Here is a 27,212-nt window from a genome sequence, read left to right as displayed (position 1 = left end):
CAATTACAGGAGGAAAACTATTAAAAATTCCAACATATGGAGGCTGAACAACACGCTACTGAATAACCAACAAATCACAGAAGAAATCAAAAAAGAAATCAAAATACACATAGAAACTAATGAAAATGAAAACACAACAACCCAAAACCTGTGGGACACTGTAAAAGCAGTGCTAAGGGGAAGGTCCATGGCAATAAAGGCATACCTCAAGAAACAAGAAAAAAGTCAATTAAATAACCTAACTCTACACCTAAAGCAACTAGAAAAGGAAGAAATGAAGAACCCCAGGGTTAGTAGAAGGAAAGAAATCTTAAAAATTAGGGCAGAAATAAATGCAAAAGAAACAAAAGAGATCATAGTAAAAATCAACAAAGCCAAAAGCTGGTTCTTTGAGAGGATAAATAAAATTGACAAACCATTAGTCAGACTCATCAAGAAACAAAGGGAGAAAAATCAAATCAATAAAATTAGAAATGAAAATGGAGAGATCACAACAGAAGACACAGAAATACCAAGGATCATAAGAGACTACTATCAGCAATTATGTGCCAATAAAATGGAAAACGTAGAAGAAATGGACAAATTCTTAGAAAAGTACAACTTTCCAAAACTGAACCAGGAAGAAATAGAAAATATTAACAGACCCATCACAAATACAGAAATTGAAACTGTAATCAGAAATCTTCCAGCAAACAAAAGCCCAGGTACAAATGGCTTCACAGTTGAATTCTACCAAAAATTTAGAGAAGAGCTGATACCTATCCTACTCAAACTCTTCCACAAAATTGAAGAGGAAGGTAAACTTCCAAACTCATTCTATGAGGCCACCATCACCTTAATAGCAAAACCTGACAAAGATGCCACAAAAAAAGAAAACTACAGGCCAATATCACTGATGCACATGGATGCAAAGATCCTTAACAAAATTCTAGCAATCAGAATCCAACAACATATTAAAAAGATCATAAACCATGACCAAGTGGGCTTTATCCCAGGGATGTAGGATTCTTCAATATCGGCAAATCAGTGTAATATACCACATTAACAAATTGAAAAATAAAAGCAATATGATTATCTCGATAGATGCAGAGAAAGCCTTTGACAAAATTCAACATGCATTTATGATAAAAACTCTCCAGAAAGCAGGTATAGAAGGAACATACCTCAACATAATAAAAGCTATATATGACAAACCCATAGCAAACATTATTCTCAACAGTGAAAAGTTGAAACCATTTCCCCTAAAGTCAGGAACAAGACAAGGGTGCCCACTTTCACCACTACTATTCTATGTAGTTTTGGAAGTTTTGGCAACAGCAATCAGAGCAGAAAAAGAAATAAAAGGAATCCAAATTGGAAAAGAAGTAAAACTCTCACTGTTTGCAGATGACATGATCCTTTACAAAGAAAACCCTAAAGACTCCACTAGAAAATTACTAGAACTAATCAATGAATACAGTAAAGTTTCAGGATATAAGATCAACACACAGAAATCCCTTGCATTCCTATACACTAATAATGAGAAAATAGAGAAATTAAGGAAATAAATCCATTCACCATTGCAATGAAAAGAATAAAATACTTAGGAATATATCTACCTGAAGAAACTAAAGACCTATATATCAGATCAGATAAGATCAGTCGCTTAGTCGTGTCCGACTCTTTGTGACCCCATGAATCGCAGCACGCCAGGCCTCCCTGTCCATCACCAACTCCAGTAGTTCACTGAGACCCACGTCCATCGAGTCAGTGATGCCATCCAGCCATCTCATCCTCTGTCGTCCCCTTCTCCTCTTGCCCCCAATCCCTCTGTAAAACACTGGTGAAAGAAATCAAAGAGAACACTAATAGATGGAGAAATATACCATGTTCATGGATCGGAAGAATCAATATAGTGAAAATAAGCATACTACGCAAAGTGATCTATAGATGCAATGCAACCCCTATCAAGTTACCAACAGTATTTTTCACAGAGGTAGAACAAATACATTTGTATGGAAAAAAAAAAAAAATCAAATAGCCAAGGCAATCTTGAGAAATAAGAATGGAACTGGAGGAATCAACCTACCTGACTTCAGGCTCTACTACAAAGCCACAGTCATCAAGACAGTATGGTACTGGCACAAAGACAGAAATATAGATCAATGGAACAAAATAGAAAGCCCAGAGATTAAATCCACACACGTATGGACACCTTATCTTTGACAAAGGAGGCAAGAATATGCAATGGATTAAAGACAATCTCTTTAACAAGTGGTGCTGGGAAAACTTGTCAACCACTTGTAAAAGAATGAAACTAGAACACTGTCTAACACCATACACAAAAATAAACTCAAAATGGATGAAAGATCTAAATGTAAGAGCAGAAACTATAAAACGCCTAGAGGAGAACATAGACAAAACACTCTCTGACATACATCACAGCAGGATCCTCTATGACCCACCTCCCAGAATATTGGGAATAAAAGCAAAAATAAACAAATGGGACCTAATTAAAATTAAAAGCTTCTGGACAACAAAGGAAACTATCAGCAAGGTGAAAAGACAGCCTTCAGAATGGGAGAAAATAATAGCAAATGAAGCAACTGACAAACAACTAACCTCAAAAATGTACAAGCAACTCCTGCAGCTCAATTTCAGAAAAATAAACGACCCAATCAAAAAATGGGCCAAAGAACTAAACAGACATTTCTCCAAAGAAGACATACAGATGGCTAACAAACATGAAAAGATGCTCAACATCACTCATGATCAGAGAAATGCAAATCAAAACCACAATGAGGTACCATTTCATGCCAGTCAGAATGGCTGCTATCCAAAAAATATCTACAAGCAATAAAAGCTGGACAGGGTGTGGAGAAAAGGGAACCTTCTTACACTGTTGGTGGGAATGCAAACTAGTACAAACTAGTACACTTAGGAGAACAGTGTGGAGGTTCCTTTAAAAACTGGAAATAGAACTGCCTTATGACCCAGCAATCACACTACTGGGCATACACACTGCAGAAACCAGAATTGAAAGAGACACAGGTACCCCAATGTTCATCACAGCACTGTTTATAATAGCCAGGACATGGAAGCAACCTAGAGGTCTATCAGCAGATGAATGGTTAAGAAAGCTGTGGTACATATACACAACGGAGTATTACTCAGCCATTAAAAAGAATACATTTGAATCAATTCTAATGAAGTGGATGAAACTGGAACCTATTATACAGAGTGAAGTAAGCCAGAAAGAAAAATACCAATACAGTATACTAACACATACATATGGAATTTAGAAATATGGTAACGATAACCCCATATGCGAGACAGCAAAAAGACACAGACGTACAGAGCAGTCTTTTGGACTCTGTGGGAGAGGGAGATGGTGGGATGATTTGGGAGAATGGCATTGAAACATGTATAATATCATATATGAAACAAATCGCCAGTCCAGGTTCCATGCATAATACAGGATGCTTGGGGCTGGTGCATTGGGATGACCCAGAGGGGTGGTATGGGGAGGGAGGTGGGAGGGGTGTTCAGGATGGGGAACACGTGTATACCCGTGGTGGATTCATGTTGATGTATGGCAAAACCAATACAATGTTGTAAAGTAATTAGCCTCCAATTAAAATAAATAAATTTATATTAAAAATAAATAAAGGTAATAAAAAACAATTAATCCATGATTCTGCCTATAATTCAAAGCACTTCTGCTTATTTAGATACATAGAATTATTTATGTGAGAAAATGTATTTAAGTACTAGTCCACATACACTGCAATACCTGTTCAAATATTTTTCTTTGTGTAGGATGGCAAGAAATGACCGCATTATTTTTCTTATGACACCTTCAAGATTCTCTTCTTTTTGCTTACATGCTTCAATAAAACAGAGCGAAGGATAAGATTACTCACTGAATCAAAAGAACACTTCCAGAAACATTCACTTAAAGTTCAGAAAGAAATCATTAACTAATTGTTCACTTAAAAATCCCCAAATCAGGGATTTAGACAGAAAATCACCCAGGGCAGTTGCTCTGTTTTCTACTTAATTGTTAACAACATGCTGCTATATAACACTGCCTTCTCTCAATGGCAGGTTTGGAGGCAGGATTTTCCCATCATGAGAAGCATGACTGTGTTTGTAATAACATATAGATAGAGATTTTTAAAGATATAACAAGTCTAAAAGAGACTTTCCAAGTGTTCAAGAAGTTGAAACATTTCCCCATTTCCCTATGGGACTGTTAGTCCATAAGTTATGTCCATGTCTTTCAGACCCCATAGACTGTGACTCTATACATGGACATCACCAGATGGCCAATACTGAAATCAGATTGATTATATCCTTTGCAGCCAGCTCTTTTGTGCAGGAGAAGCTCTATATAGTCAACAAAAGCAAGACCAAGAACTTATTGTGGCTCATATCATGAGCTCTTTATTGCAAAAATCAGACTTAAATTGAAGAAAGTAGGGAAAACCACTAGACCATTCAGGTATGACCTAAATCAAATCCTTTAATGATTATACAGTAGAAGTGACAAATAGATTCAAGGATTATCTCTGATAGAAAGAGTGCATGAAAAACTATAGACAGAGGTTCATAACATTGTACAGGAAGTGGTGACTAAAATGACCCCCAAGAAAAAGAAACACAACAAGGCAAAATGGCTGTCTAAGGAGGCCTGACAAATAGCTGGGAAAAGAATAGAAGCCAAAAGCTAAAGGAGCCAAGAAAAGATACATGCATCTGAATGCAGAGTTCCAAAGAATAGCAAGAAAAGATAAAAAGTCTTATGACGTGAACAGTTCAAAGAAACAGAGGAAAAACAATAGAATGGGAAATATTAGGGATCACTTCAAGAAAATTAGAGATACCAAGGGAACATTTCATGCAAAGATGGGCACAGTAAATGACAGAAATGGTAGGGACATAACAGAAGCAGAAGATATTAAGAAGAGGTGGCAAGAATACACAGAAGAACTGTACAAAAAAGATCTTCACAACCCAGATAAGTACGATGGTGTGATCACTCACCTGGAGCCAGATATCCTGGAGTGTGAAGTCACATGGGCCTTAGTAAGCACTACTATGAACAAAACTGCTGGATCTGATGGAATTCCAGCTGAGCTATTTCAAATCTTAAAAGATGATGCTGTGCAAGTGGTGCACTCTATACGTCAGCAAATTTGGAAAACTCAACAGTGACCACAGGACTGGAAAAGGTCAGGTATCATTCCAGTCTCAAAGAAGGGCAATGCCAAAGAATGTTGAAATTACTGCACAACTGCATTCATTTCACATGCTAGCAAGGTAATACTCAAAATACTTCAAGCTACACTTCAATAGTACATGAACCAGGAACTTTCAGATGTACAAGCTATATTTAGAAAAGGCAGAGGAACCAGAGATCAAATGGCCAACATCCAGTGGATCATAGAAAAAGCAAAAGAATTCCAGAAAAACATCTACTTCTGCTTCATTGACTATACCAAAGCCTTTGATTGTGTGGATCACAACGAACTCTGGAAAATTCTTCAAGAGATGGGAATGCCAGACCATCTTACCTGCCTCCTGAGAAACCTGTATGGAGGTCAAGAAGCCATAGTTAGAACTGGACACAGAACAAGGGACTGGTTCCAAATTGGGAAAGGAGTGCCTCAAGACTGTATATCGTCACCCTGCTTATTTACCTATATTCAGAGTACATCATGTGAAATGCCAGGCTGGATGAAGCACAAGATGGAATCAAGATTGCTGGGAGAAATATCAATAACCTCAGATATGTAGATAACACCACCCTTATGGCAGAAAATAAAAAGGAACTAAAGAGCCTCTTGATAAAGGTGAAAGGGGAGAATGAAAAAAATTAAAACTTTTTCACTTAAACTCAAGGCTTAAAACTCAAGATTCAAAAAACAAAGATCATGACACCTGGTCCCATCACTTTATGGCAAATAGATGGGAGACAATGGAAACAGTGACACACTTTATTTTTGGGGGCTCCAAAATCACCATGGACAGTGACTGCAGCCATGAAATTAAAAGACGCTTGCTCCTTGGAAGAAAAGCTATGATATACCTAGACAGTGTATTAAAAAGAAGACACATAACTTTGACAACAAATGTCTGCCTAGCCAAAACTATGGTTTTTCCATAGTTATGTATGGATGTGAGTGTTGGGAGCATAAAGAAGGCTGAGTGCTGAAGAACTGATGCTTTTCAACTGTGGTGTTGGAGAAGACTCTCGAGAGTCCCTTGGACTGCAAGATCAGACCAGTCAATCCTAAAGGAAATCAGTCCTGAATATTCCTTGGAACGACTGATGCTGAAGCTGAAATTCCAAAGCTTTGGCCACCTGATGTGAAGAACTGACTCATTGGAAAAGACCCTGATGCTGGGAAAGATTGAAGGCAGGAGAAGGGGACGACAGAGGATGAGATGGTTGGATGGCATCACCAACTCGACGGACATGTGTTTGTGTAAGCTCTGGGAATTGATGATGGACAGGAAGCCTGGTGTGCTGTGTTCTATGGGGTCACAAAGAGTCAGACACGAGTGAATGACTGAACAGCAACAAAAATACTGTCTTCCATAATGGCTGTATCAGTTTACATCCGCACCAACAGTGCAACAGGGTTCCCTTTTCTCCACACCCTCTCCAGCACTTATCATTTGTGGACTTTTGGATGATGGCCATTCTGACCGACTTGAGATGACACCTCATTTTGGTTTTGATTTACATTTCTCTAATAATGACCAAGGGTGAGCATTTTCCCATGTGTTTATTAGCCATTTATAAATCTTCTTTTGAGAAATGTCTGTTCAGTTCTTCAGTCAGTCCACTTTTTTATTAGGTTGTTTGCTTTTTTGGTATTGAGCTACATGAGCTGCTTGTATATTTTGGAGATTAATTCTTAGTCAGTTGTTCTAGCTCGAAGGATTTGAGCATATCCTTGCTAGCATATGAAATGAGTGCAATAATACCGTAGTTTGAACATTCTTTAGCATTGCCCTTCTTTGGGATTGGAATGAAAACTAATCCCATGGGATACAATCTATTAAAATGCAGTTGCAAGAAAGGAAAGGAAAGGAAAATACTTCCAGAACACAGACTTTGATTTTATAATAGCTTTGTACTCAACAATCTCTTAATAAATTTCCACTCAAAGTGTACATGGAAGTTTGTCATCTTTTTTCCTATATATTAGAGTTTCACCTGAGGGAGAAATTTCTGAAAATTAATCCTAGTTACCAAGAATGAAAAAAACATTCAACAGATCACAGTTAGTTTCATGACAGTATTTATGAAGGAAACATCATTGCTTATGTTCAGCCTACTGTCAAAACATTTGTAACATGCTTCTAAAAGGCCCAGAGAGAAGCATGTGTAGAGATTACCAAGGGCAACAGTGAAAGTGCTGGCTTCCCTCTTCTTTCCCTAACACACTGTCTGAGATTAGCTTTAGCACCTAGATTGTCCCTGGTGGCTCAAGAAAGCATTTCAGTATCATCAAGAGTCTGGATACTGAGCTGAGTTTGCTGTAAGCTTAGAGATGATAGTTTTGTTTTGTTTTGTTTTGTTTTTAATCAGTTTTATTTCCTAAATTCCTCTCACATTCCCACTGGTGTGATTTCATTTTGAAAACAGTTCATCTTTAAGTTCCAGAACAGTTTTCAGAATTTTTTTTTTAAATAAGGGCAACAACTTATGTAATTGACTATGAAAAAGAAATACACCACAGGACTATGCTTATAAGTGTCTGTGTTGTGTGTACGTGTGAATTGAGATCTCCAATCTACAGCTATATTAAATTTTGGATCTGTATCTTTTCCATACGGAATCAAAGAATATTGACATGACATTAAAAAAAAAAAGAATCAATCCATTGTCTGCAATTACTTATGTTTTCAAATACCTGGAAGACAGGGACTTTTTCTCTAGTGCTTGGGTCCACAAATAACAACTAGTAGAAGACCAATAGAGTGAAAAGGTCCCCACTTCTTACATGTTAAAACCTGAGGCCAAGAGAAGAAAAGTGACTGGCACAGCTCTTCCAAAGCTATGTTTCAGTAGAACTGGGATGTCATAGCATCTTCACCTACATCCCAACTCTCTGTCCAATAATATATTTTAAATGTCTACTGATTTTTTTTTAAAGTACTAGTTTATCATTTATTGATTTTAACAATTGACTAGTGGATCTATTTGTGATTTATTTATTTTTTTTTAGAAATTTATTTTATTTTATTTTTAAACTTTACATAATTATATTAGTTTTGCCAAATATCAAAATGAATCCATCACAGGTATACATGTGTTCCCCATCCTGAACCCTCCTCCCTCCTCCCTCCCCATACCATCCCTCTGGGTCGTCCCAGTGCACTAGCCCCAAGCATCCAGTATCGTGCATTGAACCTAGACTAGCATCTCGTTTCATACATGATATTTTACGTTTCAATGTCATTCTCCCAAATCTTCCCACCCTCTCCCTCTCCCACAGAGTCCATAAGACTGTTCTACACATCAATGTCTCTGTTGCTGTCTCGTACACAGAGTTATTGTTATCATCTTTCTAAATTCCATATATATGTGTTAGTATACTGTATTGGTGTTTTTCCTTCTGGCTTACTTCACTCTGTATAATAGACTCCAGTTTCATCCACCTCATTAGAACTGATTCAAATGCATTCTTTTTAATGGCTGAGTAATACTCCATTGTGTATATGTACCCCCGCTTTCTTATCCATTCATCTGCTGATGGACATCTAGGTTGCTTCCATGTCCTGGCTATTATAAACAGTGCTGCGATGAACATTGGGGTACACGTGTCTCTTTCCCTTCTGGTTTCCTCAGTGTGTATGCCCAGCAGTGGGATTGCTGGATCATAAGGCAGTTCTATTTCCAGTTTTTTAAGGAATCTCCACACTGTTCTCCATAGTGGCTGTACTAGTTTGCATTCCCACCAACATTGTAAGAGGGTTGCCTTTTCTCCACATCCTCTCCAGCATTTATTATTTGTAGACTTTTGGATCGCAGCCATTCTGACTGGTGTGAAATGGTACCTCATAGTGGTCTTGATTTGCATTTCTCTGATAATGAGTGATGTTGAGCATCTTTTCATGTGTTTGTTAGCCATCTGTATGTCTTCTTTGGAGAAATGTCTATTTAGATCTTTGGCCCATTTTTTGATTGGGTCATTTATTTTTCTGGAGTTGAGCTGTAGGAGTTGCTTGTATATTTTTGAGATTAGTTGTTTGTCAGTTGCTTCATTTGCTATTATTTTCTCCCATTCTGAAGGCTGTCTTTTCACCTTGCTGATAGTTTCCTTTGATGTGCAGAAGCTTTTAAGGTTAATTAGGTCCCATTTGTTTATTTTTGCTTTTATTTCCAATATTCTGGGAGGTGGGTCATAGAGGATCCTGCTGTGATGTATGTCAGAGAGTGTTTTGCCTATGTTCTCCTCTAGGAGTTTTATAGTTTCTGGTCTTATGTTTAGATCTTTAATCCATTTTGAGTTTATTTTTGTGTATGGTGTTAGACAGTGTTCTAGTTTCATTCTTTTACAAGTGGTTGACAAGTTTTCCCAGCACCACTTGTTAAAGAGATTGTCTTTAATCCATTGTATATTCTTGCCTCCTTTGTCAAAGATAAGGTGTCCATATGTGCGTGGATTTATCTCTGGGCTTTCTATTTTGTTCCATTGATCTATATTTCTGTATTTGTGCCAGTACCATACTGTCTTGATAACTGTGGCTTTGTAGTAGAGCCTGAAGTCAGGTAGGTTGATTCCTCCAGTTCCATTCTTCTTTCTCAAGATTGCTTTGGCTATTCGAGGTTTTTTGTATTTCCATACAAATTGTGAAATTATTTGTTCTAGCTCTGTGAAAAATAATTCCTCCTCTTTACTTCATAAAGGCCTAAGTTTGTGAGGTAAAGCTACTATCAGATATCAAATATTTAACCCACAAAACTTCTTTAAAGCATAAATAACCCCCAGGGAAATGTATTCATTGTTTAACAGTTTCAGTTCCTTGATTGACAGACAACAGAACTTGGAAGCTTGAATAGTCTGGATCTATGAACTTCCAAAGAAGTTCCAAAGAATCGCTATATGTGGTTTGCTCTTCATGCCATCACATACAAGAAAGAAAGTCCACCACAAACAATTTATTACAAATTCTACTTTGAAAATAAACTATAAACAGGAGTTTAATTTAACACATCATTAAAAAAGAAAATAAATAATTTTCTGCCCCTAAACCTTTTGAGCAAACTAGGCCTGTCTTTGCAGTACTTATTTGGACTTCTATTTTCTTGAAACAATGAAGTCGTGCTGAGAGATACAAGGAAAAGGAAGCAAGATAAACACGAGTGTGCTGGCTGCTCTAAGATAAGCAACCTCAAAAATTTAAACTTGGTCCCAAATCCTTGAAAAATAAATGAATCAGCATGTGGAGAAGCCTACAGGTCTTGAACATGAAGAACCTGGTTAACTGTGGTCATGAGCACTCAGAAGCTGTGATGAAAGAAATCCAGTCCCACTTAATGCTTCAAACTTTATGACTGTAGTTTTTGCATTAACTGACAAAGTGGAACAACTTCACAGCCATAATAGCATAGACTTCTCCAATCACTTTCTCTCTACAGTTTCATAGTAAGATGAGATTTGTGTGGGCTTTTGCAGGTTATTATCCTGTGTTTTATCCAGTGCCTGAACTAAACAAGTGCTGAATAAATTTTCACAGGATACTACCCTAAACAGTCTTATTTAATTCTCACAAAAGTCTTATGAAACAAGGAGGGCAGCCATTATTCCCATCCCACAGAAGACAAAGTTCCCAGACTTTATGATGATGTCATCATCATCACTAAGGTTCATTAGGCACTAACCATGTGCTAAGCCCTCTGAATATATTAACCTGTTTAATTTTCATGTTATTGTGACATGGTAGATATGAACATCATCTCTATTTTACAGGTGAGAAAACTATGACACAGAGAAATTAACACATAAGTATTAACATAACTACAATCAGCTATCACAATTAGGAACTAGCACCGGGACTGAACCTAGGAAGGTGGCTCCACAGTCCATACTTATATCATGATAATATCATGCCTTGATATTTGGCTGCCCAAGTAGTATGCACTTGCTTTGGGCTTCATCACATGACTAGTTGATGGCCAGTCCAAGACTACTTCCATCCTCCCTCCAGCCCACCTCTGTACCTCAGTAGGTCCTGTCAATCATCACCTGCAAAAACAAAGCTGCCCTGGGCCTCAGCACAAGTCTAATTAACTGGCAGACTGAACGTGTCCAATTAACTGATGAACTAACTCTTCATAGAAACCCAAGTCAGGAGGATACTTTCCAAAGACAGGTGAAAGGCCTCAAGGTGGAGGCATCAACCACTGGTAAACCTCCAGGGACACTCATATTCAAAACTTACTATTGAAGATTCACCTGTTAGATAATACAAAGCCTCTTATATGTAATTGGAAGTCATTACCTTATTAGGAAAACCTCATAGCTGGAGAACATGCCAGAGCTGTGTGATTCCAGGAATGAAAGGGCAATGAAAGAAAAAAATATACAGCCTGCGTCCTATATATAATCTCCCTATAGGGAGATTACTTGTAAGAAGGTGCTTCATATGGGACAACCTAACTTAATGCTATTTAAGAGTCCATGTTTTAGCAACTAGTCTAGGACATTTAAATATGTTTACATCAAATATAGGGTATTTCCCTCCTACACTGTTGGTGGAAACACTAACTAGTACAGCCACTATGGAAAATGGTGTGGAGATTCCTTAAAAAACTGGCTATAGAATTGCCATATGACCCAACAATCCCACTGCTAGGCATAAACACTGAGGAAACCAGAATTGAAAGAGACACATGCACCTCAATGTCCTTTACAGCACTGTTTACAATACCTAGGACATGAAAGCAACCTAGATGTTCATCAACAGACAAATGGATAAGGAAGTTATGATACATATACACAATGGAATATTACTCAGCTCAAAAAAAAATCATTTTAGTAAGTTCAAATGAGGTGGATGAAACTGGAGTCTATTATACAGAGTGAAGTAAGTCAGAAGGACAAACACTAATACAGAATATTAATGCATATATATGGAATTTAGAAAGATGGTAATGACGATCCTATATGCAAGGCAGCAAAAGAGACACAGAGCCTGTAAAGAACAGGCTTTTGGACTATGTGGGAGAAGGCAAGGGTGGGATGATCTGAGAAAATAGAATTGAAACATGTATATTACCATATGTAAAATAGATGACCAATGCAAGTTCAATGAATGAAGCAGGGCACTCAAGCTGGTACTCTGGGACAATCCTGGGGGATGAGGTGGAGAGGGAGGTGGGAGGGGGGTTCAGGATGAAGGGACAATTGTGCACCCATGGCTGATTCATGATGATGTATGGCAAGACCACCACAATATTATAAATTAATTACCCTCCAATTAAAATAAATACATTTTTTAAACAAATATATGGTGTTTCATTAGCCATACAACAAATGGATTCCTAAATCATTCTGCTAAGTGAACACTGATTTACCTTCCCCCACACACATAAATGAAAAGCTTATATGCGCCTATATTCAAATTTTCTCTAGTAAGAGGAAATATATCAGTGAAGATTTTTATAGAAAATGAATCGACACACACAGTGATTTCTTCCAAGCATCTCTTCCATTTTCAAATACCAGAACATGGCAAAGCACTAAATGTGTTAAGATATATTTACTGAGAAAACTGGTGTCTGACTTACCCGCTGGATTTCTATCAAAGAACAATACCGGAACTCTCAAAATGGACTTCAACATTTTGTTGTGCAAAGTTTGTGAAGAATTAACAAGGATGTACAATGCCAAGAGAGATCTTGTGACACCAAAAAGGAGACTAGATGCAGTTAAACCTGAAATAAAGAAATGTCACTCATAACATAAAATGTCTGTCTTTTCTTCAATGATACTGAAGTACAGCAAGTAGTTTATAAAGATATTATGTATTTTCCACTATAAAAAGAATTTACATATAAATTTTATATATAGAATTTGAAATAAATAAGTTTAGATACATATATAGAATGGATTCTGTAAGAGTTTAATGCATTCACAAGAGACATTAAAAAGAATATGAAAATCAGTATTTTCCTTTCACTAAACAGAAACCACATGCGAAGAAAAAGTGAAGTGTAAACTACAATTTCATTCTAGGCTTTCCAAACTCAATTTGCAAGTTCTAATAAAAACTATTCAAAAGCAGAGACATTACTTTTCCAACTAAGGTCTGTCTAGTCAAGGCTATGGTTTTTCCAGTAGTTATGTATGGATGTGAGAGTTGGACTGTGAAGAAAGCTGAGCATCGAAGAATTGATGCTTTTGAACTGTGGTGTTGGAGAAGTCTCTTGAGAGTCCCTTGGACTGCAAGGAGATCCAACCAGTCCATTCTGAAGGAGATCAGTCCTGGGTGTTCTTTGGAAGGACTGATTGTAAAGTTGAAACTCTAATACTTTGGCCACCTCATGTGAAGAGTTGATTCATTGGAAAAGACTCTGATGCTGGGAGGGATTAGGGGCAGGAGGAGAAGGGGACAACAGAGGATGAGATGGCTGGATGCCATCACCGAATCGATGGACATGAGTTTGGGTGAACTCCGGGAGTTGGTGATGGACAGGGAGGCCTGGCATGCTGCAATTCATGGGGTCGCAAGGAGTCCGACACGACTGAGCTACTGAACTGAACTGAACTGAATAAAAACTCAGCAGAAAAATTAATTATAAAAAGTAGTTAATCGTTCTTTCTCCATGTTTCAAATCTATTTACAAAATTTTCCCTAATGTGAAATTGTGGTATGCTTTGGTACCAGCATGTGAATTAACGGGAAACAGGAGAAATTATTTCACTTCATTGTACAAAATACCCAGTAGCTTTAAAAATAGGAAAATACCATACTAAGTTACAAGTAGAAAATGTCTTAAATAGTTGAATTGCAAGAAAATACAAATTATATCTTAACACAAGATAATTAACCTAAAAGAGCATCTATTCTCATTGTTTTATAGAAACAAAAAGCATTTGTAAATGCACATAATTATTGAAATTTGTTTTATTTATGACATAAATGAGTGTTTACTATGCATATAAAAATTAAAATAGCCCTCCAAACATCTCTTGAACCCATGATACTAAGGAAACTGGAAATAACTTCTGTTATAAATATTCCATCAAGTATTTTTTCTCCTTCAGCTTTTCACATCACTGTTATTCCAACTCTGGAAGCTGTTCGAATGCCTGAATTCCATCAACAGGTATCTGCCTTAGCTGACTATCCTAAATGAATATACAACAGAATCTTTTCCTTCTTCCTTTAAGCCCCCACAGTCCACCAATTCAGAAGGTAAACAGCTAACGGATTTAGGTTTCTTAGCAAGTGATCAACAAAAGAAATACCAGATTTCAATGAGTGAGTTCTTACAAAGATCTAATTCACTGTATCTTTGCAGAAAGTTAGTATGCATGTTTCTTGTGCAAATATTTTAAAATTTTAGATGAGGATTTCCTTTTGAAAGTATGCAATGCTACACATATTTTAGGCACTCTTGTGAAAACAGAGCCATATTAATTAATATTAGTCTGGCAAGCCAGATATTAAATTAATCATACAATTGGAGGTGCAATAACATTGTAATCTCAAGGTAAGAAAGAGAAGGAATCCTAATTAATTCCCAGACACTGGATTTCTCCCTACTTAGCTTCTCTCTTAAGTAATTGGTGAAGCCCATGAGATGAGCAGTGTGGCAAAGGGGAGTTTGCATACCTGCAAGAAAATAGTGCTTTTGCTTGGGGGCCCTTGCTGCCAGAGGAATTCATCTAAGGTCAATAAAAGACAGGGGTTATTCAGACAGAACTGGAAAAATTCAAACCACTGGGTGGGGATCCATTTCTAATCCCCTTGTCCATCCATATAATAAGATTTAGATAAAGCCACCCATTAGAATAGACAGTAGCACATGTTTCCAGTGGCTGATTTTCTGGATGTTCAATTCTAGTTTAACTTCCAAAATCCAGTACAGAGCAAATTAAGAGTCTTCATTCATCTTCTTCTAGTAGATTTTTAAAATAATTATTCCAATTAATTAATAGAGTAAATACGAGTCAGACTCTTATTTGTTGATGTATTTCTGAATTTCTCCTGGAAGCCCTAGTTGCTCACACAGGCTCCTTGTAAGCACCTCAGACTCTAGTATAATAGACCAGATGATTCGGCTTTACCTGAAAAAATTCCTAAGTACCAATCCAGATCAATCATCTCTGTTATATTTCCTTTTTCATGTGCCGTGATATTAAGAGTATCCTGTTCATTTGCCCTATGGAACAGGGAAGAAAAAAATATTATGCTATAGATAGAATATACATATACACCAGAAAAAAAAAAATTAACCTTGATTTAGGAGATGAATTTAATGCTAGAAAATGGTTCCCAGCTCTAAAGGCCCTATGTCTCTTTACCTTATAGAGATACAACTTGAATCACAGCTTTCAATTCTCAAAAATGTCTGTGAGGAAGCTTCTGAGAGTGAGACATGGAGAGAGACCATGGGAGGGTCACAGTCCAGCAGGAACTGTGATTTTTCTTCAGGGAAACTACATGAGGGTCAGAAGAGGAGGCTGAACAATCCCCACCCCTCCCCCTGACCCTGTGGGAAAGTGAGGCTCTGTGTAGACTTCACAGCACTTTGGACCAGAGCAGGAATCACTCACCAGCTTAAAAGCCACCAATCTTGCAGGATATAGGCAACCTAGAGCAGGAAACAACAGTCACTCACACACTGATGTTACTGAGCCCTCACACCCCACTCACTAGGATGGGGGACAGAAAGGTTTGAGAACAGGGAGACGGTCCTTCCGACTCAGGTCTGTGTCAAGCCCCACATCCCAGATGATGAGAGGTCAGGGGAGGGTATGTTATATTTTAATATCTCTAAAAGGCATTCTTTTTTTTTTTTCCCTAGACTCTGTCACAAACACACACCAATAAGCCTCACTTATTTTGTTACCCAAAGATAGCATATTTGAGTGCAAATCCAAGTACATGTCAAAAAAAAAGTAGGAGTGTAAATGCTCGGGGTTTTGAAGGAAGACTCTTTTCAGTACTGTGATGGTCAGTTTTCTGTGTCATCTTGGCCATTCTAGTCTCTGGTCACTTAATCAAACACTCCTCTAGATATTAATGTGAAGGTATATTTTGTGGATTGTGGTTCATATCTATAATTAGTCACCTTAAGTAAAAATAACCATCAACAATGTGGTGGGCCCCATCCAGTCAGTCGAAGGCTGTAAGAGCACAACCTGAAGCTTCCTGAGGGAGGAAGAAATTCTGCCTTAAGACTGTAGCTCCTGCCTGAGGTTCCAGCCTGCAGGCCTGCTCTTCTGCTTTCAGATTCACCCAGGTAGATCCCACAGCTTCATAAGCCAGTTTTTTTTTTTAATAAATCTCTTCATAAACATAATAATAATTAAATATAGATACAGTATAAATAGTATGTGCATATCAAGCTAAGGGAACACACCAAAACAAATTTCCTTACTTACCTGAGCTGCTATGTTTACTAGAATAAGGAAAATGATGACAGACCAGTGAGCACCAGCTCTGAAGTAATTCTTGTAGGTCTTAAAACCAACTTTTCCTTCTAAACGTCTCTCCTCAGATAGTGTATGCTGTATATTCTCAGTCTTGGAGGGAAAAATGGCAGTGAAAGACAAAATTTTAAATAATGAACTACAAAACTACAAAAGTTCAACAATGCCCTAAATTGCAATTCTGTGGCAAAAACAGACACATCTCACATGCTGGTAGGAGTGCAAGATGGTCCATCTCCTATGGAGAAGGTATGAAAATATCTAACCAAACCATATATGCATTGGCTCTTGGACCCAGCCATACTACTTCTAGTTATCTATTAGAAATAAGGAAATAAAAAAAAAGAAATAAGGAAATATCATTTGCACAAGGTTATTCATAGTTGTGTGGCTTTGCTTAAAGTAGCAGTGCTCTGTGATGATCTAGATGTTTGGGACAGGGGTGTAGGGGGGAAAGGGAGTCCAAGAGGGAGGGGATATATGTATACATAGAGCAGATTCACCTCATTGCACAGTGGAAAGCAACACAACATTGTAAAGCAGTTATACTCCAATTAAAAATAAATTATATAACTAAAGAATAAAAGTAGGATATTATGACTTTCAGCACATGCAAAACATATCCAATTCAAATATGAATGCAGAAGTTTGTTCCAAAATAACACACAAAATGATATGTAGCTAATGTATCCCTCTAGATGACTTGTGTCATTCAATGATGAAAACATAAAACATAGCTGGGCCTCAAAATACTAGTCAAATACAATAAGCTGAGTTCACACAATAAGTTGGAGTAAGGTAGTTTGGATAGCAGGAGGACAGCATATGATCTGAATCTATGTGGTTCCTGAATTTCAGTGATTCCTGAGTGTGGAATGTGAGAGACTAATCAGTGTCTGCTGTGTGTCAGGTCCTTAGCACACGTTATCTCTGGTCTATCACAAACCTTCTGACACCAAGGCAGAATACGACAATCAGTCATCTGCAGTGCCAGAACATTCCAATATGTAGGAAAAAATAGCTGATTTAATGTGGTCATAGCAGGATTTGATAGGAGAGGGTCTTCATAGTAAGCCTCTGGATGTAAAAGGGAAGCTGGGAGCCATTATAAACATACACCCAGAAATTCATAGCAGTGTACCCACTACTGATCTTGATAAGATTCATCATCCTATACCCAGAGGAGAACCCTGGTCAGAGAGCAATTTAATTCTACCAATTCCATGGAATAAGGCCCTGAAAACTTTTTTACTTTGAGACAAGATGTCATGAGAGGAGAAGACTGAACGGCCATCAAAAGCAGACAGACCGGGATGTTGCAGAATGAGAAACTCACATCTTGGTCTTCTGCGGGTGCATCTTTCAACAAGGGTGTGGAAGACTGTTGAGACTGAACTGAAGACTCGGAGGAGGTCTGAGTCCTCATAGTGGGAGATTCAGGAACTGGAGATGGTTCAGCCTCCTCATTCTCCTTCTTTAAAAGGGAAGCAAAATCTATCCCAGATTTCAGTAACTCAGCATAAGTCCCTTTTTGCACCATTTCACCCTAAAATAAAAATTTTAAACTTGAGATGAATGTACTTGCATTAGATAATACTAATCTAATTTAAATACTAATCAAGAAAAGTTAACTGGTATTAAACTATAAATTTTTTAAGAAAATATTTTTTAGGTCTGGAATTATAGTTCACAAATCTATTTCAGTACAAGCCTTCTGTCCTCTGCCAAACCAAATACTGTGTAAGGTGCGGGCAGATAAGAAAGAAATGTGTGCTCATGTGTTAAAAATGGAGGCCATTGAGATAACTACTGTGGGCACTTAGGGAAGCAAAAACTATAGACGCCAGTAGAAGTATCAAAAGAGTTCTTTTAGACAATTCAGATAAATTTCATGTGACAAGCAGAATTTTTAAAAAGTCAATTGGAAAAGATATTCCAGGAAACAAATTTGAGACTGACACAGAGATGGGCACAAGCACATCTGCATAGGTAAGAGTCATTCATCAAATCTTTGCTGACCATGTTACTATCACAGAAGCATGTGTTCAGCTGGGACAAGACCTGTAAAAAGTAGCTCTGGACAGAGAATCCATTATCTGTGTCTTCACTGTCTTTATAACTTCCCCACAAACTCAGGAAGTTCCCAACTGCAAATTTAATATTCTTTCTGTTCAAGTCATTAAAAAAGAAGGCCATGACACTAGAGTGGTTGTAAAGCCTTGGCAGCAAACCAAAACCTAACCCAGAATCAGTGCGCTCAAATTTGAGAGGAAAACTTAAAAACAACCAATCACAAGCAGATAACCAGGCCTCCTCAGATCAGGTAACTGCTTAAGCTACTGCCAATCTAATCAAGTTTTTTGAAAATACATGACATTTTACTTCAGTTTCCCTCCCTCCAGTTCAATTCAGTTCAGTTGCTTGGTCGTGTCTGACTCTCTGAGACCCCATGGACTGCAGGACACCAGGCCTCCCTGTCCATCACCAACTCCTGGAGTTTACTCAAACTCATGTCCACTGAGTCAGTGATGCCATCCAACCATTGCATCCTCTGTTGTCACCTTCTCTTCCCGCCTTCAATCTTTATCAGAATCAGGGCCTTTTCCAATGAGTCAGTTCTTCATATCCGGAGGCCAAAATACTGGAGCTTCAGCTTCAGCATCATTCCTTCCAATGAACATTCAGGACTGATTTCCTTGAGGATTGACTGGTTGGATCTCCTTGTAGTTCAAAGGACTCTCAAGAGTCTTCTCTAACACCATAGTTCAAAAGCATCAATTCTTCCATGCTCAGTTTTCTTTATGATCCAACTCTCACATCCATACATGACTACTGGAAAAACCATAGCTTTGACTAGATGGACATTTGTTGGCAAAGTAATGTCTCTGCTTTTTAAAATGCTATCTAGGTTGGTCACAGCTTTTCTTCCAAAGAGCAAGCATCTTTTAATTTCATGGCTGCAATCACCATCTGCAGTGATTTTGGAGCCAAAAAATATAAAGTCTGTCACTGTTTCCTTTGTTTCCCTGTCTATTTGCCATAAAGTGATGGGATCAGATGCCATGATCTTCATTTTTTGAATGTTGAGTTTTAAGCCAGATTGTTCACTCTCCTCTTTCACTTTCATCAAGAGACTGTCTCTTTAGTTCTTCTTTGCTTTCTGCCTTATGGGTGATGCTATCTGCATATCTGAAGTTATTGATAATCTCCTGGCAATCTTGATTCCAGCTTGTGCTTCATCCAGCCCAGTATTTAACATGATGTACTCTGCATAGAAGTTAAATATATAAGGTGACAATATAAAGTCTTGACATGCTCCATTCCTCATTTGGAATCAGTCTTCTGTTCTGTGTCTGGTTCTAACTGTTTCTTCTTGACCTGCATACAGATTTTTCAGGAGGCAGGTCAGGTGGTCTGGTATTTCCAGCTCTTGAAGAATTTTCCACAGTTTGTTGTGATCTACACAGACAAAGGCTTTAGTGTAGTCGATAAAGCAGAAGTAAATGTTTTTCTGGAACTCTCTTGCTTTTTCAATGATCCAATGGATGTTGGCAATTTGATCTCTGGTTCCTCTGCCTTTTCTAAATACAACATGAACATCTGAAAGTTCTCAGTTCATGTACTGTTGAAGCCTAGCTTGGAGAATTTTGAGCATTACTTTGCTAGAGTGTGAGATAAGTGCAATTGTGTGGTAGTTTGAATATTCTTTGCATTGCCTTTCTTTGGAATTGGAATGATAACTGACCCTTTCCAGTCCTGTGGCCACTGCTGAGTTTTCCAAATTTCCTGGCATATTGAGTGCAGCACTTTCACAACATCATCTTTTAGGGTTTAAAACAGCTCACCTGGAATTCCATCACTGCCACTAGCTTTGTTCATAGTGAGGCTTTCTCTTTTTTGTTGTTGTTTTTTAATTTTTTAATTTTATTTTTTTTTATATAGTGAGGCTTTCTAAGGCCCACTTGACTTCACACTCCAGTCTGTCTGTCTCTAGGTGAGTGATCACACCACTGTGGTTATCTGAATCATTAAGATCTTTTTTCTACAGTTCTTCTGTGTACTCTTGCCATCTCTTCTTAATATCTTCTGCTTCTGTTCGGTACATACTGAAAGGTTGTTGTTGAATCACGAGAATACACCAGGATTCTTGGCCCCCGGAGGAGAAGAATTCAATCCGGGGCCAGAGACGAGGCTTGATCGCTCAGAGCTTTTGTGTAATAAAGTTTTATTAAAGTATAAAGGAGATAGAGAAAGCTTCTGACATAGGCATCAGAAGGGGGTAGAAAGAGTACCCGCTTGCTAGTGTTGACAATGAAGTTATATACTCTCTAATGAATCCAAAGAATATCTGGAGGTTGTAAAGACCTCATCAGACCTACTCCCATAATTTACATTTTAAGATAACAGAATTAGCCAGAAGGTTTAATCCAAAGACTGTCCTTAATCTAGAGACTGTCCTCAGGCAGGATACATTATTGTTATATAATCCTAAGGAATGTGGAGAAAGAAAAAAAGTTTGTCCTTTCTTCCTCCTTGAGAATTCCAGACCCCTCTCTCCTTGGGGACCCCTAGATTTCCTATCAACCTGCCTAGGAAATGACTCTCTCAATACCATTTCTGTCATTTATTGTGCCCATCTCTGCATGAAATGTTCCCTTGGTATCTTTAATTTTCTTGAAGAGATCCTTAGTCTTCCCCATTCTATTGTTTTCCTCTGTTTCTTTGCATTGATCACTGAGGAAGGCTTTCTTATTTCTCGTTGCTGTTCTTTGGAACTCCCATATGCAGGTGCTTTCACTGTTTTCTAACCCCATGAAACAAGACACAGCTAATTCACTCAGTGGCAAACAAAATATGAGGCCAAAATTTCAGGATGCAAAACCAATCAAAAGAGGGAATCTGGTTAAGGTAGATCAAGTAGAAGAAAGTGCCCCATGACCCTACCTTTGACCCCTCTCATCCTATCTCCTGAGGTGGTCCCCTGAAGAAACCCTATGAAACCTTTGGGAACCATCTGATACTGAAGAATTAGAATTTTATTCAAGATATATTGTGTCTTGTGCCACTTGAGAGACAAAATACATACACCTTACTTAATGAAATTACCACTTTCTACTTAGTATCTGTAAGCTGCACAAGGAAATTACTAGTGGTACAAAGACAGTAATTTCACTCAGCAGCCAAGCCCTGACAATTCCAAGGGGACAAGGCGGCATGCCATCCCCCCTCTGGTGTGAGAGAGAGATCAGACAAATAGAAAGGATGGACCCCCAACTCATCCAGGGGTGCTCACTAGCGGACAAATTGTTGTTCTAAAATTGAGGATGGTATTCTCAAAAGAATCAATAAGGGGGCCCCAAAACATCTAGGGACTGGCTAAATATGTTATTGTGCCTCTCACCATTCTGTACTCAATACTGCCAATGCAGGGTTTTACATACTAGTATCACCTGCTCTGTGGGCTTCCCTGGTAGCTCAGCAGGTAAAGAATCCGCCTGCAATGCAGGAGACCCTGGTTCAATCCCTGGGTTAGAAGTATCCCCTGGAGAAGGGATAGGCTACCAACTCCAGTATTCTTGGACTTCTCTGGTGCGTAGATGGTAAAGAATCTGCCTGCAATGCAAAAGACCTGGGTTCAATCCCTGGGATGGGAAGATCCCCTGAAGGATGGAATGGCAACACACTCCAGTATTCTTGCCTGGAGAATCCCCATGGACAGAGGAGTCTGGGGTAACAAAGAGTTGGACATGACTGAGTTACCAAGCACAGCACATCATCTGCTTTGCATGTGAAGTTAACTGGTCTCAAGCTTAAGAAATCTGAGCTCCACATTCCTGGAGGAGTGGAGAACAGTCTGCACATGGAATTGCTTTGAGAGGTAGAGATGCTATGTTTCAATCATCTTTCTTAGAACAGAAATTCATTTGATAAGTGAGAGATTTTGCCATGTGTCTGTTGAAAGAGACAAGGGTTAACAACAGAGGTGCTGAGGCACAGACACAGACAAACTAAGGGGTGAAACATCAAACAATTACCAAGTCTGAAAAATTCTCACTAATCTCCAACCCACTCCCAATCTTGTGAGGTATTGTGCACTTAATGGTGGCCCCTTAAAAAGGTGTGTTCAAGCCCTAAACATGATACCTGTGAACTTACCTTATTTGGAAGCAGGGTCTTTGCAGATGCAATCAAGCTAAGATGAGGTCACATTGGAGCAGGGTAACCCTAAATCCAATATGACTGATGTCCTTATGAGAACAGAAGAGATTCAGACAAACAAGGGATAATGGCCACGTGGTATCAGAAGCAGAGACCACAATACTGCAGCTGGAAGCCAAAGAACACAAGGAAGACTGGCGCACACCAGTGGCAGGAAGGAAGGATTCCTCCTGCAGCCTTCAGGGAGAACACAGCCCTGCCAGCACCTGGACTAGCAGGGCTGTGGCCTGGTCTGTAGCCTCCAGACCAGGGAGACAATAAATCTCTGTTGTTTTTAGGACAGAGAGGACAGACCTGTAGTTCCAACAGGGAGGGAGCTGGGGAGACTTCGAGTATGAGGTTTCGGATTAGCAGATGTAAGCATTATATATGGAATGGATAAACAACAAGGTCCTACTATGTAGCACACAAAGAATTATATTCAGTATCCTATAATAAACCATAATGGAAAAGAATATTTAAAAATAAATATATGTATATGTATAACTGTATATGTATAACTGAATCACTTCACTGTACAGCAGAAATTAATACAATATTGTAAATCAACTATATTTCAAGAAAATAAAATATATTTCTGTTGTTTGAAGTCACCCAGTTTGCAGTACTTTGTTACAGCAGCTAGAAACTGATACTCTAGCCTGAGCCCACACTTCTGTCTTCTCAGCTTTACTAAGCCTTTTAACTGCTTCTGCTGTCACCTCTCCAGTGACCATCAGAGGAATCTTTTAAACCCCACATCAGACCACATCCTCCTCTGCTCTGGACCATCCAAGGCTTCCATCTCACTTCTGGGCTCACTGCCCACTGCTCAGAGACCAGCTCCCTCCACATCCCCCTGCTCACTCTCCTCAGACATGCTGGTCTTCCTGATGTTCCTCCAACATGCCAGGTCAGCTCCTTCCTTAAGACCCCCTTGCCTCAGATTCCCCCTCCCAGGTGACAGCACGGTCCCCACCTTCATGTCACTCAGACCTCGTGAGGCGCCAGCTCCTCAGGGAGGCAGCCAGGATGTCACCTTCTTTGTCATATCTGTCCCCATAAGAACAGGAGCCCCGTGAGGGCAGGGCCTTGTCCTCCTGCTGCACAGGCTCCCACACGTATTGGGCACATAGAGACCTGGGCAGGGAGACCAGCGACTAGCAACACCAGCAGAGAGGGTGTCTCTGACCCAGGTGCTTGGCTACCCAACCTTGCTTCCTGTACTAATGGAAGATGCTCTTCAGGCAAACTGCATGACAATCATGTGACTACAAACAGGTCTTAGTATCTCTAATTTACAAATAATACAATTTGACTTAAATCCTGGAAAAGGAAAACAAAAAGTTCTAAAAAACATTGCCATCATTATCCTTAACAATTTCACTAGAACAGTGATGATTCAGTAGCCTTGTGGTTGTACTTCTATACACTTTAAGCTTCATGTGGCTTACAGTGTAATAGTGACATTTCTACAGGCCTTTGGATTCATCCTCAAGTGTAAGAATACCACCAGCTCTGAGAAGAAGGGAGTGTACAACTGAGGGAGAAGAGGGCATTTACCATTAATCCAAAGAGAGTGACCGGTTGGGAGGCCTGACCTTCAACACACCTGAGTGTCAGCAAGTTCCACAGACTTCTAGAAATTACTTACCTTTTCCAATACCAGAATCTGACTTGCATCTTTCAGGTACTGCCACTGATGAGTCACTAAGATTGTGATCTTCTCATGCAAGACTTGGCAAATACACCTACAAACATAAAAGGTACAGTATGTAAAAACATGAATGGGGGTGCTTCCAATTGAAAACACATATTTTGAAAACATAATGAGACAAAGACAACACAGGAGTTGAAGATCCATGGTTTAAATACCAAATACATAATACAAATTAAGTACCAATATAAATCAATAAATCTGACTAAGTCCTCAAATTCGTCATCAGCAAACCTGAATCCAGCTCTGTTCAAAAATTCTACAAACCAGTCCAGTGAAGGAGGCACCAACAGCTAGGGTTTTTTTTCCTCAAAAAACTCATCAATTATTTACACATTTGATGATGATAAACAACTGACCAATACTGAACAACTAACTGAACTAAAATACTATTTCATCACTATACAGGAATGGGAGAAGAGGAATCTATGTCATTTAAAACTCTTTATATTTTTCTCAGGCAGTTTTCTAAGTGATTGTTTATGATTTATAATGTACATAGTAACAACAACAAATTAATAGACTCTTGGTAACCTTTGCCAGAGTGCATTTTCTAGACACTTCTTCCCAAATAGCATTAGACAGAAAATGAATGCTAATGTGGCCTCCATATGTCTCTGCAACATTCCATCCCAAACAGGAAGTAAACATTTCATTTGAACCAAAAAACTTTCTGAATATGAAAATGAAAGATGAGAGTCCAAATGGCCCAAATCAGAGGAAATAATCCAACAGCTCAAGACACACAATTCTCTTAGCCAAGATCCCCCCAAACTATCCAAACTTAAGTGTTTTTTTTTTTCACAGCAACCCCCTCAAACTGCCCCTACATTTTAAATGCAGACCCCAAGGAACTCAGCCCCAGTCTCTTCCTACAGCGTCCACAACCCCTGCAGAGAAGTGAGTAGCCAGGTCCGAGGCCCCAGTGAGCATGGGCAGGGCTCCAGGCAGGTACTCTGAGTGCCCTGCACCCTCACAAAGCAAATCTCAGGAACACAGGCCAGAGCTCAACCTGCTGAGTGAGTCAGATGGAGAACCTGGAGGCAGTAGACTGCAGCTCAGTTCCATCAGACAAGCCACTAAGCCTCAGTTTCTTCATCTCAGAACAACATCAATGACAATCACATGTTCTGAGAAGTCTAACCACCCATCTGCTCAGTAAATGCCAGCTCCCTTCCCCACTCCTCCATAACCACAAGTGGTCATATGCTTTGGACTCAGAATAGAAAAACTCTGAGGGGACACTCTGGACACAGGGTCTGTGATCAGAAAGAAGACCCTGAGATGCAGACACATTCAGCATCGTTTCATTAATTCCAAACAGATTTATTTTTACCTTTTGACATGTCTTAGTTCAGCTTTTGAACATAAGTTTCTTGACTGAGTAACCCCATCTCCAGTTAGTATTAAAGTTTTTCATGGAATTGTTGTCAATTAGTCCATAAGTCATGTCCAACTCTCTTTGACCCCATGGACTGCAGCACACCAGGCTTCCCTGTCCTCCACTGTCTCCACAGTTTGCTCAAATTCATGTCTATTAAATCAATGATGGTATCTAACCATCTCATCCTCTGCTGCCCCCTTCTCCTTTTGCCTTCAATCTTTGCCAGTGTCAGGGTCTTTTCCAATGAGTTGGCTCTTTGCATCAGGTGGCCAAAGGATTGGAGTTTCAGCTTCAGTATCTGTCCTTCCAATGAATATTCAGGACTGATTTCTTTTAGAACTGACTTGTTTGACCTTTTTGAAGTTCAAGGGACTCTCAAGAGTCTTCCCCAACACCACAGTTCAAAAGCATCAATTCTTTGGCGCTTAGTTTCTTCATAGTCCAACTCTCACATCCATACATGACCACTGGAAAAACCATAGCCTTGAGTAGACGGACCTTTGTTAGCAAAGTAATGTCTCTGCTTTTCAATATTGTATCTAGGTTGGTCATAACTTTTCTTCCAGGGAGTAAGCATCTTTTATTTTCATATGTGCAGTCACCATCTGCAGTGATTTTGGAGCCCAAAAAATAGTCTGACACTGTTTCCAGTGTTTCCCCATCTATTTCCCATGAAGTGATGGGACCAGATGCCATGATCTTCATTTTCTGAATGTTGAGTTTTAAGCCAACTTTTTCACTCTCCAATTTCACCTTCATCAAGAGGCTTTTTAGTTCCTCTTCATTTTCTGCAATAACGGTGGTGTGATCTGCATATCTGAGGTTATTGATATTTCTCCCAGCAATCTTGATTCCAGCTTGTGTTTCTTCCAGCCCAGTGTTTCTCATGATGTATTCTGCATATAAGTTAAATAAGCTGGGACGTACTCCTTTTCCTATTTGGAACCAGTCTGTTGTTTCATGTCCAGTTCTAACTGTTGCTTCCTGACCTGCATACAGGTTTCTTTTTTTTTTTTTTCTTTTTTTAAATATTAATCACTTTTATTGAAGAATATTAAATGAAAAATAAAATTCAGCACTTCATTATACAAATCAATAAGTTTAAAAAGTTATGCAGTAGCTTACCATCATCAGAGTCATGGTTTGGAATATTTTCATCATCCCCCCAAAATTCCTTGTACCCCTTTGCAGTGAGTCCCTTCCTCTCATATGCCAGCTTCCTGACCTGCATACAGGCTTCTTAAGAGGC

The 27,212-nt window shown here is 38.8% G+C and overlaps 1 protein-coding gene across 1 annotated transcript in view; it reads right to left on the bottom strand.

Moving 5' to 3' along the window:
* The window catches only part of LOC113902483 (multidrug resistance-associated protein 4-like), a 365,222-nt gene that overhangs the window by 131,438 nt on the left and 206,572 nt on the right, over nt 1–27,212 (bottom strand). The window contains exons 15-20 of the mRNA XM_027557817.1: nt 24,517–24,613; nt 18,001–18,210; nt 16,617–16,757; nt 15,786–15,823; nt 15,297–15,391; nt 12,791–12,937 (exon numbers count right to left, since the gene is read on the bottom strand). Of these exons, the coding sequence (XP_027413618.1) occupies nt 12,791–12,937; nt 15,297–15,391; nt 15,786–15,823; nt 16,617–16,757; nt 18,001–18,210; nt 24,517–24,613 (728 nt within the window). The remainder of the gene's footprint in view (nt 1–12,790; nt 12,938–15,296; nt 15,392–15,785; nt 15,824–16,616; nt 16,758–18,000; nt 18,211–24,516; nt 24,614–27,212) is intronic.

This window comes from Bos indicus x Bos taurus, chromosome 12 (assembly GCF_003369695.1).
Source record: "Bos indicus x Bos taurus breed Angus x Brahman F1 hybrid chromosome 12, Bos_hybrid_MaternalHap_v2.0, whole genome shotgun sequence".
Classification (NCBI taxonomy): Eukaryota; Metazoa; Chordata; class Mammalia; order Artiodactyla; family Bovidae; genus Bos; species Bos indicus x Bos taurus.
This window is presented reverse-complemented; position numbering and strand designations above follow the sequence as displayed.